At 46.2% G+C, this 12,375-nt stretch overlaps 1 protein-coding gene across 1 annotated transcript in view; it reads right to left on the reverse strand.

Moving 5' to 3' along the window:
- Positions 1 to 12,375, reverse strand: part of LOC134677317 (cytoplasmic FMR1-interacting protein) — a 104,067-nt gene that overhangs the window by 17,183 nt on the left and 74,509 nt on the right. The window contains exons 11-18 of the mRNA XM_063535752.1: positions 12,095 to 12,216; positions 11,318 to 11,410; positions 11,114 to 11,244; positions 10,199 to 10,369; positions 8,722 to 8,804; positions 3,968 to 4,110; positions 3,241 to 3,414; positions 531 to 669 (exon numbers count right to left, since the gene is read on the reverse strand). Coding sequence (XP_063391822.1) covers positions 531 to 669; positions 3,241 to 3,414; positions 3,968 to 4,110; positions 8,722 to 8,804; positions 10,199 to 10,369; positions 11,114 to 11,244; positions 11,318 to 11,410; positions 12,095 to 12,216 — 1,056 coding nt within the window. The remainder of the gene's footprint in view (positions 1 to 530; positions 670 to 3,240; positions 3,415 to 3,967; positions 4,111 to 8,721; positions 8,805 to 10,198; positions 10,370 to 11,113; positions 11,245 to 11,317; positions 11,411 to 12,094; positions 12,217 to 12,375) is intronic.

The following is a 12,375-nucleotide window of genomic DNA, read 5'->3' on the forward strand; positions in this document are numbered from 1 at the left end:
AGCGCGACGTGGCGGCCGAGCAGCGCGACGTGGCGCTGGCGCAGCAGCGAGGCGTAGCGCCCCGCCGCCGGGCCCGGTGTTGAAGGATGGTGACGTACCAGGGCGCTGAGCGCGACGTGGCGGCCGAGCAGCGCGACGTGGCGCTGGCGCAGCAGCGAGGCGTAGCGCCCCGCCGCCGGGCCCGGTGTTGAAGGATGGTGACGTACCAGGGCGCTGAGCGCGACGTGGCGGCCGAGCAGCGCGACGTGGCGCTGGCGCAGCAGCGAGGCGTAGCGCCCCGCCGCCGGGCCCGGTGTTGAAGGATGGTGACGTACCAGGGCGCTGAGCGCGACGTGGCGGCCGAGCAGCGCGACGTGGCGCTGGCGCAGCAGCGAGGCGTAGCGCCCCGCCGCCGGGCCCGGTGTTGAAGGATGGTGACGTACCAGGGCGCTGAGCGCGACGTGGCGGCCGAGCAGCGCGACGTGGCGCTGGCGCAGCAGCGAGGCGTAGCGCCCCGCCGCCGGGCCCGGTGTTGAAGGATGGTGACGTACCAGGGCGCTGAGCGCGACGTGGCGGCCGAGCAGCGCGACGTGGCGCTGGCGCAGCAGCGAGGCGTAGCGCCCCGCCGCCGGGCCCGCCGGCGCGCCGCGCGCCATGCACTCCGCGCGGTAGCGCTTGTCCAGGAGCATACTGCAACAAACGTTACATCTGTTACACCCGCCGATATTAGGCTGGTTTAAGGGCCAGTTGCACCGACCACATTTGACAGACTGATCGATGTCGGCGCGCCACTATGAAACTTTCCATAAATACAAATTTAGCTAACTCTTTAACGATACGAACAGTTTGATGCAAATGGTGCAATCGACCCTTAGTGTCACGCGGACCGTCCGTGCGGATCGCTCCGCGGACTCGTCAGCTGTACTGTATAACGCTCCCTAAACTCAATACATATCGGTCCGCATGACACTAAAACCAGCCTTACGCCCTTCGATATTAAACTTTCGTGAGACATATTTTAAACTGTTTACACGACGGATTCACTCGCTTGAATTTTTTGTCGCTATTGGCGACATGTTTCGGGCCGTTCATCAGTCACGAGTCTTCATCGGGATCAGTGCACGAGTTGCAGTCGCTGCGAGCACTCGGGCCTGAGGAAGGACCCCCGAAGGGCCCGAAACATGTCGCCAATAGCGACTAAAAATTCAAGTGAGTGAAACCGTTGTCTTCTAAACAGTTACACCCTCATAAAACTTTACGAGCCTGATCTAGTTGAATTATGTTTTGTATCTTTCTTACAAATACATATGTCAAAATGACAAATAAAGACAAACGATTCATAGCTAATTCAAGCCAGTAACGCGTTTACGAATAACGCCATTAGGAGATGCAAAAAGTCAGCTTTATATTATTAAAATGAAAACTAGACTAATTTAAAACCAATGACGTATATTCTGTACATGACCGAAGCGCAGGTTCACTCCGTCGTACAGGACAGTCAGCGGCACACAGCGCGTATCGTGAAGCACTTGTGGTATCACTCGGGACGGGGTGTGCCTGTGGGGATGGCTACCTGGCCGCGAGCTGCTTGTAGCGCGCGTACACCTGCTCGGACAGCTTGTAGACGAACTGGTCGAAGCACAGGTTCACTCCGTCGTACAGGACAGTCAGCGGCACACAGCGCGTATTGTGCAGCACTTGTGGTATCACTCGGGACGGGCTGTGCCTGTGGGGATGGCTACCTGGCCGCGAGCTGCTTGTAGTGCGCGTACACCTGCTCGGACAGCTTGTACACGAACTGGTCGAAGCACAGGTTCACTCCGTCGTACAGGACAGTCAGCGGCACACAGCGCGTATTGCGCAGCACTTGTAGTATCGCTCGGGACGGGGTGTGCCTGTGGAGATGTCTACCTGGCCGCGAGCTGCTTGTAGTGCGCGCACACCTGCTCGGACAGCTTGTACACGAACTGGTCGAAGCACAGGTTCACTCCGTCGTACAGGACAGTCAGCGGCACACAGCGCGTAATGTGCAGCACTTGTGGTATCACTCGGGACGGGGTGTGCCTGTGGGGATGGCTACCTGGCCGCGAGCTGCTTGTAGTGCGCGTACACCTGCTCGGACAACTTGTACACGAACTGGTCGAAGCACAGGTTCACTCCGTCGTACAGGACAGTCAGCGGCACACAGCGCGTATTGTTCAGCACTTGTAGTATCGCTCGGGACGGGGTGTGCCTGTGGGGATGGCTACCTGGCCGCGAGCTGCTTGTAGTGCGCGTACACCTGCTCGGACAGCTTGTAGACGAACTGGTCGAAGCACAGGTTCACTCCGTCGTACAGGACAGTCAGCGGCACACAGCGCGTATTGTGCAGCACTTGTGGTATCACTCGGGACGGGGTGTGCCTGTGGGGATGGCTACCTGGCCGCGAGCTGCTTGTAGTGCGCGTACACCTGCTCGGACAGCTTGTAGACGAACTGGTCGAAGCACAGGTTCACTCCGTCGTACAGGACAGTCAGCGGCACACAGCGCGTATTGTGCAGCACTTGTGGTATCACTCGGGACGGGGTGTGCCTGTGGGGATGGCTACCTGGCCGCGAGCTGCTTGTAGTGCGCGTACACCTGCTCGGACAGCTTGTAGACGAACTGGTCGCAGCACGGGTTCACTCCGTCGTACAGGACAGTCAGCGGCACACAGCGCGTATTGCAGCACTTGTAGTGTCACTCGGGACGGGGTGTGCCTGTGGGGATGGCTACCTGGCCGCGAGCTGCTTGTAGTGCGCGTACACCTGCTCGGACAGCTTGTAGACGAACTGGTCGAAGCACAGGTTCACTCCGTCGTACAGGACAGTCAGCGGCACACAGCGCGTATCGTGCAGCACTTGTAGTATCACTCGGGACGGGGTGTGCCTGTGGGGATGGCTACCTGGCCGCGAGCTGCTTGTAGTGCGCGTACACCTGCTCGGACAGCTTGTAGACGAACTGGTCGAAGCACAGGTTCACTCCGTCGTACAGGACAGTCAGCGGCACACAGCGCGTATCGTGCAGCACTTGTAGTATCACTCGGGACGGGGTGTGCCTGTGGGGATGGCTACCTGGCCGCGAGCTGCTTGTAGTGCGCGTACACCTGCTCGGACAGCTTGTAGACGAACTGGTCGAAGCACAGGTTCACTCCGTCGTACAGGACAGTCAGCGGCACACAGCGCGTGGCTTGCAGTACTTGTAGTATCACTCGGGACGGGGTGTGCCTGTGGGGATGGCTACCTGGCCGCGAGCTGCTTGTAGTGCGCGTACACCTGCTCGGACAGCTTGTAGACGAACTGGTCGAAGCACAGGTTCACCTCCGCCTCCACTTCGTCGTACAGGAACTGTTTGCGGAACACGGTCAGCGCGTATTGGGCCGAGTCGTTGTAAAGATCGAGCGGGTAGAGCACGTATCTGTAAACAAAAAAAGTTTTTTAGCCGAGTTCACTTTTTTACAGTTGTATATGTGAATATACTCTGACAAACCCACTATGCCAGTAGAAAAAGGCGCGAAATTCAAATTTTCTATGGGAGGCCAACCCTGCGCAATATATTCTTCAATTTGCCGCCATTTTCCTACTGACGGAAATGGCAAACTATAAGAATGCGTTAGGACGCAATTTGTATATAATTTCATAGATGGCGCTTTTAGACACTAAAACATTACATAGTAGAATTCAAGTGCTGTTTTTTCCATAGAATTTTATCTTATTATGGGGCCTTGAACCCAGAGCATTTAACCGAGATTCCATCAGATCAGATTACGGCGATGCTCTATGTACGGAGCTGATGACCGAGCCGCATGAGGAATGAAATCAAACGAGGACTGACTGCAAATGAACTGTATGTGCGGTACTTTTGACTGTTTGGTGTTTATATACGAAGCTGACGGCCGAGCCGCATGAGGACTTAAATCAAACGAGGACTGACTGGAAATGAACTACATTTTACTTGGTATTGGACTCACTCCATCATGGCAGGCTCCTTGCTGCGCAGCACGTGGTCGGTCAGGATCCAGGGCATGGACATCTCGATCGGGAACTGGATCCGCTTCTCCATGGTGATCAGGTCGTTGCACTCCTCGTTGTGCTGGTGGCGGACCGTGCATTTCTGGAAGGGAATGTTTACATTTGTAGAGAGTACTCTCTATTGCTTCTCTACCTTTCTACATTGGTGACCTTCCGACAACTGAGAGTTGGTCGGAAGTTATATATATAACAACTGACACTTAAAACTCCGTAAGCGCGATGTAGGTCTCTTCTCTTACCAATTGCGTTCTAGCTCCCTAATGCCATCTGTTAGATTATTATGGCACTACGTTGGCAGTGACAACAGCTAGAGGAGACGCCACACATTGTTTGGGTCAATATTATACAAATGCAAAATAATTTTGCTTTAATATTTGTTTTATTGTTATTTTTTATTGCCTATTTATACATGGTGGCTAAAAATAAGTGCACTCCCGTTGCCGGGGAGGTTTTGGGATTATACTGAGCAACTTTTACTATGGGACCAACCCCGAAATCGCGAAAAAAATATTTGGCTGTTTCATACATATTGGCTGGTCCATTTTCTATGGGAGGGTAAATTATTTTTCGCGATTTCGGTGTTGGGCCCAAGTCTCTCAGTATAATCCTATAACCTCCCAGGCAACGGGAATGGAGTTATTTTATTGCCACCGTATATAAGCTATTATTTCCACATTTTCTTTTATTTTCTTTCAGTCCTATAGGGTACATCGCCAATTACTAGCCACCCCCAATTACTGGCCACTTAATTTGATTTCTATTTATAGGTGAACAAAGTTCATTTTAGTATATAAGGTACGAAAATCCAATTATTAGCCAGTTTTCAATTACTGGCCACCTATTCCAAAAATGAATTCTATTTACAGATAAATAAAACTCATTTTCAGTATAAGGAAAATGGCCAGTAACTGAAATTTATCCACAACCCACTCGTTCAATAACTGGCCGCCTCTTACAAAAATGAGTTCTATTCACCTATACACAGAATTCATTTTAGTATAGGTGGCCAGTAATTGAAAACTGGCTAATAATTGGCGATGTACCCTATTTTATTTTAGGAAGGACGCGAATGTTAAAATGACGCACGACAGTGATATATGGAAGAAAATTCGATAAGGGAAGATTTTTTGTTTTGCAAAATAAATAGTCATACAACATTTAATTGTGTTGCATGCAGTGTAAGATAAACACTTATTTTTATGCAAAATAAGAATCGTGCACAAGGTCAAGATATTTTTTTAATATCAGTCAAATAGCGACACCGCTATCTAAAATACTAAATAATCGCCTTACTCAACAATGTTTATAAATAGAATGTTACTGTTAAATATTTATTTGTCACTTTGTATATATTTCCGTGTATAAGTGTCAAAGGTTAACAGTAAAATCATAACATTTGCGCGCAGAATTCTTCACTCATTCAGTGCCTCTTCTCCCGACGCGCGACTCACAATTTGCAATGTATCCAACAATTTAGCCTTTCCTATTTTAACTAGCCATTTTTATAATTTCTAAGATGGCGATTACTCGCTTCACCTCAAGTAAGTTACTATATCTCCTCGTAAATATGGACGGTATAAGCAAGGTGACATTTTGACAAGGATCTGGTTTTACTTAATACACGGACTTCAGGAGCGACTGTTGTAATTTACTGCATATACACGGTGTAACATGAGGAAACCGAATAATTTTAACCACGCATTTCTGAGGTCAAAAGAAGGAAAAAATGTAATATGAGTTTAGGTAAAATCGCCAAAAAAGAATTTTTGTTTTGTTTTTTAAATTTTTTGAATGTATTTGTTCATAAAACATAAATGTTATTGGTAAACTTGTTACTTAAAATTGACTTTTACATTTTTTTTCGTAAAACCTTCTTTTTGCAAAGTGTTACTTGTCACTTTTTGACTTCTATCAATAAGGATATTTAGACTACGTCCCATAGCAGCAACATTACCATTAAAAAGGCCTTTTACATTATGTAAGAACGAAAACTTGTTTAGTTTTAAATTAATATTTTCTCTGAAACTATGCGTTTTTTGAAAAAAGTTTATAGGACATTTTTGTCTGTAAATATGATCAGGAATACGCTGTTAAAAAAATTATGCTAACAATTGTTGTGTAGATATTTAAAGCATTATGTTATTAATTTTAGCATTATGTTTTATTTTTTAATTTGAATTGAATTACTTATACCGTTTAATATTCTTTGAAACTTTACACGCTAATTTTGTTGTGCATAACATTAGCAGAATCTTCGACTTATAAAACGTAAGCGACCCGTAGGAAAGCCGAATTCAAATGCGAATTCTAGTTAATCTGTAATTGTGCTTCGGTGAAATGTAGTTGTAAAGTTGTAGGTGAGATTTATACAGGGTGGAAAGATAAGTCGGGCCCTGGAAGGAAACTACCTTAAATCCTTAAGCTGGCTCATTTTACTTAAAGGAGACATTCCTTTATTTTTTAAAAGAAACAAAACTGCATTCACAGTATTTTTATTTTTTTCTTTAATTTGGCTTGTCTAAAAAAATCTTAAGTACTAAATATTACATTTTATGGATATTTTATACGACAGACGAGTGTAAGACCTAATGTTTCTTGGAGAAATATTATCATTAACATAAACTGTATCGATTAGTAGAATAAAATTGCGAGTTTTTATTTTTTGGATTTTTTAGACGGTTCGAGTCCCGGGCGAGGCAAGCGAGTTTTTGAAAATCTTTGAATGCAGTTTTGTTTCTTTTTAAAAATAAAGGAATTTCTCCTTTAAGTAAAATGAGCCAGCTTAAGGATTTAAGGTAGTTTCCCTCCAGGGCCGGACTTATCTTTCCACCCTGTATATTATATAATGTGTTGCAGGCCCTTCACTCGTAGCTTTGGCGCTGCTGTTGACGCTAACTTCCACCACCAGCGACCGCGCCACATGGCAACAGTGCAAACACGGCTGGGACGGCCGCGGACGCGTCCTCGAATCCACACGAGACGATGACGTCACACTACTCAACTTAGAAAAATGCAATATCACCAAACTAGACCTTAACTCTTTTAACACCACAGTTCCTAAGCTAGAGGAAATACATTTAAGTTACAATAACTTAGAAGATATAGACGCGGCTGTTTTCACTCCAGTATCTCATGTGAATTATATTTCTTTGACAAATAATAAGCTTCGTAATATACCTGTTTTCGGTGCCTATTCGCTATTTCCTAGTCTAGTAGAATTGTATTTAGATTACAATAGTATAACATCAATTAATGATAGCAGGACTTTCTCAGCTTGCGTGGACCTGGAGGATTTATATTTAACTTATAATCAAATTGAGTATATTTCCCCAGACGTGTTTAAACCATTGATAAATTTAGAAACTATTTGGTTAAGTCATAATAAATTAAGGAGTATATCAGACTCTTTATTCAAAGTGAAATCTTTAATGACGATCTGGTTGGATAGTAATTTGATAAGTTACATAGCCCCAAACACTTTTAGTGACCTTAGTCAATTATTCCTTGATAGTAATCGCTTAACTTTTCTCCCTAGTAACTTCGCGTCAGTGATTACTCGACCGCCGTACCGAGCAGTCGCTATAACTTTGCATAGAAACTCTTGGCAGTGTGCGTGCTTGTTGGAACTTATGGGAGATATGAAGAGAGCTAAGAGCGGTGCAAAGTACGCGGCTTGGGAGTATAATGGGGTTCTGCGTTCGTGTGAGTTCCGTGGCAGAGTGTGTCAACGCCACACATTGTCTGAGGGCTCCCAATAGTTACTTGCCTATTGGAAAATATTGACGCTTTTATTGCACCGACTGACGGTGGAAAATTATTTATTTTATTATCTCACATTTATAGATGGGTCTATCGCGAATTAGGGTTAGCCGCGACCACGACCAGTCAATTCTGTGTCGAAACGTCGGTATATACAATACACAACACAATACATCACTTGCTCAGTGACCCAAAGAGGATCTTGGCCTCTGACACAAGAGAGCGCCATTCTGCCCTATTCTGCGCCACTTCACGCCAGTTGGGTATTCCGAGGGCGGACAGGTCTTTTTGGGCTTCGTCACTGCAGCGGTATCTGGGACGCCCAGACGGACGTTTTCCCCCCGGATGCCCCACATACGCTCTATGCGTATGTCGGTATATAAAGGTAGTAAAATAAATTCGCGACAGACCCGTCTATAAATGTGAGTTAATAAATATGTGTTCAAAACGCGAAAGTTGTAAATATTATATTTATTTTATTGTCGTTATTAAATAAGTTTTAATCGATTTTTTTTTTATTACGAAAGCCTAATAGTTCATAGAGTATTTTCAACCATTATAAGTGTGTAAGGCACTTTTTATGTGTAGGCCGATGTAACAGAATGTCACTGCCTCGATTTTTTTAATTGGGTCACATCCCACCCTAATGCCTTTTAATTTTTACTATTTGTTTCATGGATTTATGTTTAGTTAGTTAGATATTTTTTTCTCTTAATTAATTTTGTTTTTTGTAATTTTAATCTTACTCTAATAAGCAGGAACCCTTTAGGTGAAGAGGCCTACGGGGCAAAAATGGTCTTACAACACCCTAACTTTTAATGTCTATAACTCCTTCGCCGTCGTTCCCTTATTCCCCGAGCCTCTGTGGTAATGTTCTATGCCTGTAATGTTTATTGACGATGGTTATTTCAATATTAAATGAATTAACACTTACGTTGACTTTTCTTCCCATGGTCATTTCCAGGTAGAACTCCCGGTACCACAGCTGGGACAGGTCGCAGCACTTTTGGAGGGAGTCTGTTGACAGAATGTCTGGATAAGTCGACAGAAAAAAAACAACGGGTTGCACTCCGGGAGTGCCGGCAGAAGTGAAAACTCAATGACGCACTATGTATAATTGAGGATAACGCCATCTAGCGTTATTTCGTCGCATTACTTGAAAACCCTAAGCACATCACTATTAGTACTCAAGTTATATTAGTACCAGTTAGAGGGAAGCTCAGTAGATGGAATATAAATCAATAAAGAAAAACTCATTGTAACAGTTTTTCGATCAGGTCACGTGTCCGTCTTACGGTCACGGATTTAGATCAGGGCTTCCAGCAGTATATAGACCAGGAGCTGGACCATACCTGACAGGTTCAGCAGACAGTTCCAGTAGAAGCTCTGGCGGTGGAAGGCCTCGATCAGCACGAGGGTGGCTGCGTCCAGGTCTTTGCGGAGCGGTAGATCAGGGCTTCCAGCAGTTCCAGCAGTATATAGACCAGGGGCTGAACCATACCTGTACCTACCTGTACCATACCTATACCTGTTAGTATCTGATCCTTTCGCATTTTCTCAAAGGTTAGCTGGAAGAGATCCCTTTTAGGGATAAGTTCGCCTTTGTACATAACATTTTATTTTTGTTTTGTTTTTGTCAATTTTATGTAAACCTGTTTATGTGCAATAAAGTGACATACATACATACATACATACATACATACATACATACCTGACCAGTTCAGCAGACAGTTCCAGTAGAAGCTCTGGCGGTGGAAGGCCTCGATCTGGACCAAGGTGGCTGCGTCCAGGTCTTTGCGGAGTTAGATCAGGTCTTCCAGCAGTTCCAGCAGTATACAGACCAGAAGCTGGACTATACCTGAAAGGTTCAGCAGACAGTTCCAGTAGAAGCTCTGGCGGTGGAAGGCCTCGATCAGCACGAGGGTGGCTGCGTCCAGGTCTTTGCGGAGTTAGATCAGGTCTTCCAGCAGTATAAACAGCAGGAGCTGAACCATACCTGACAGGTTCAGCTTACAGTTCCAGTAGAAGCTCTGCCGGTGGAAGGCCTCGACGCACTCGAGGGTGGCGGCGTCCAGGTCTTTGCGGAGTAGAACAGGGCTTCCAGCAGTATATACAGCAGGAGCTGAACCATACCTGACAGGTTCAGCAGACAGTTCCAATAGAAGCTCTGGCGGTGGAAGGCCTCGATCAGCACGAGGGTGGCTGCGTCCAGGTCTTTGCGGAGGGGTAGATCAGGGCTTCCAGCAGTATATGCACCAGGAGCTGATCTATACCTGACAGGTTCAGCAGACAGTTCCAGTAGAAGCTCTGGCGGTGGAAGGCCTCGATCTGCACGAGGGTGGCTGCGTCTACGTCTTTACAGAGGGATAGATCAGGGTCCAGCAGTATGTAGACCAGGAGCTGAGCCATACCTGACAGGTTCAGCAGACAGTTCCAGTAGAAGCTCTGGCGGTGGAAGGCCTCGATCTGGACCAAGGTGGCTGCGTCCAGGTCTTTGCGAAGGGTGCGCCTGCCACCAGATTTGTCGGAGATCAGGGCCTCGAGTTGAGTGCGCACCATGTAGAGTTGAGTGGAAGATGGGCCTGATGAAAGAAATATGGTATATTTTAAAACATGTTCAAGTGACTATTCCTTCATATGATATTATTGAGACAAAGTGAAAAAAACCGGAGAAATGCGAGTCGGACTCGCCCACCGAGGGTTCCGTACTTTTTAGTATTTATTGAAATAGCGGCAACAGAAATACGTGAGTCTTGAGTGTCGAGGTCTTGGTGGCTCAGATAGCAGAGCGTTGGAGTATCTATCCAGAGGCCGTGAGTTCAAGTCTCACCCAAGACAGTAATTTCTCCACTTTTAAATTTGTTCTAAGCTTAATATACGAGTATACTCCATTGCAGTTCTCCACAGAAGCTAAATATTTAGTGATGTTTAATACGAGTATAATATTATAGCAGACCCAATCCCCGCAGGGGGCCTAGCCAAGGTGCTGATAGCTGGCGCTTCGCCATCGAATCGCTTTGCGTTTCTTCATCACTCTTCCATATTAGTGTGATGATAGTGACAGTTGCGTTTCGTTCGCTACGGAGCGTTAGCGATTGGCACGTTGTCTACGGGGCCAGGTCTCTCTCTGACACTATTATACTGAGAGAGAGGATACAGTATCTTACCGACGTTCCTTCTGGGCACTTTGATGGTGAAGCCAGCCTCGGAGTCCTTCTTCCCTCGCAGCGCCGGGTCCTGTTGGGGCTCACAGCCGCGGGCCCAGTCCCCGCAGGTCTCTCTCTGACACTAAAATACTGAGAGAGAGGGAGGATACAGTATCTTACCGACGTTCCTTCTGGGCACTTTGATGGTGAAGCCAGCCTCGGAGTCCTTCTTCCCTCGCAGCGCCGGGTCCTGTTGGGGCTCACAGCCGCGGGCCCAGTCCCCGCAGGTCTCTCTCACCGACACTATTATACTGAAAGAGAGATCAAGTTAAAACGGCGTACATATTGAGTAGAATCCAAAAAAAGTTAATGTTAATCATCTACCTCCGAATAAGGTCCTTCTTGTTCTTGATAGCCTTCCTGAGAGGTTCACGTAAAACCAGTTGCACGAAGTCTTGTAGCTCAGCATATATGGATCTGCAACAACCACATCAATTCTATAGAGTTTTCAACATTCAATACAACTGGTCACTGTTTTTACAAAGGTTTGTAATGACCTATCGGCTACCCCATAAGGTAAAGTATGATCTTTTGTGCGAGCGGTGGGCGCGTGTAGAGCGCGTGCCAAAGCAACAATGTCGTTTAAAAAACGGCTGTATCGGGGTGGCTTTAAGGTTCAAATCTATGTAATGATATGAGCGCTTGCCTACATTGAGGTGGTTGATCGGCCTACATTACCAAAAAATGTTATGTGTACTTGAAAATTAAAACCACCACGATACAGTTGTTTTTTAAAGGACATTGTTGCTTTGCCACGTGGCTACGGGAGCCCACCGTTCGCACAAAAAAACAATGGCTTTTTGTTTAACAGAATAGAGTCTTACTGTATCTTTAGGTATTTAAATAAAAGCAAACAAAACCTACCCTCAAATGGCTCCTTAAGCCAGTTGAGGGTAGATGAAAAAAAACATTACATGATCAAATAATGTAGGTTAAAGTCAGGTCGTTCAGTGACAGATCCAGGCGATTTCTGTATTTGCTTGTTTAAACAATAAATTGTATAACTACCCGAAAATGTAAAAACTGTTTGTTTTTAAATACCTAAAGATACAGACTAGGCGTAAAGATCATTTGAGAAAATTAATAATAAATATCACTCACCGCCTGGCCGCATCAGCGAAGACCGTCTCCATCCTGGCCATGAGCACCTGCAGACCCTTGATCATGGCGATCACTTCGATCATGGCGAACTTCTCTTCAGAGGTGTAGTTATACCGGGTCGCCTGTGGATAGAACATCAAAAGTGAATAGTCCGTTTAAGCCAGGAATCTCCAAACCCCGGCCCGCAACGAGTTCCAATCCGGCCCGCGGACCCCAAAGCGAAGTGCCCACTGTCCGGCCCGCGGGAGCCAGGCTCCAGGGGTTCAGCATTCATTGAGAGT

This window comes from Cydia fagiglandana, chromosome 26 (assembly GCF_963556715.1).
Source record: "Cydia fagiglandana chromosome 26, ilCydFagi1.1, whole genome shotgun sequence".
NCBI lineage: Eukaryota > Metazoa > Arthropoda > Insecta > Lepidoptera > Tortricidae > Cydia > Cydia fagiglandana.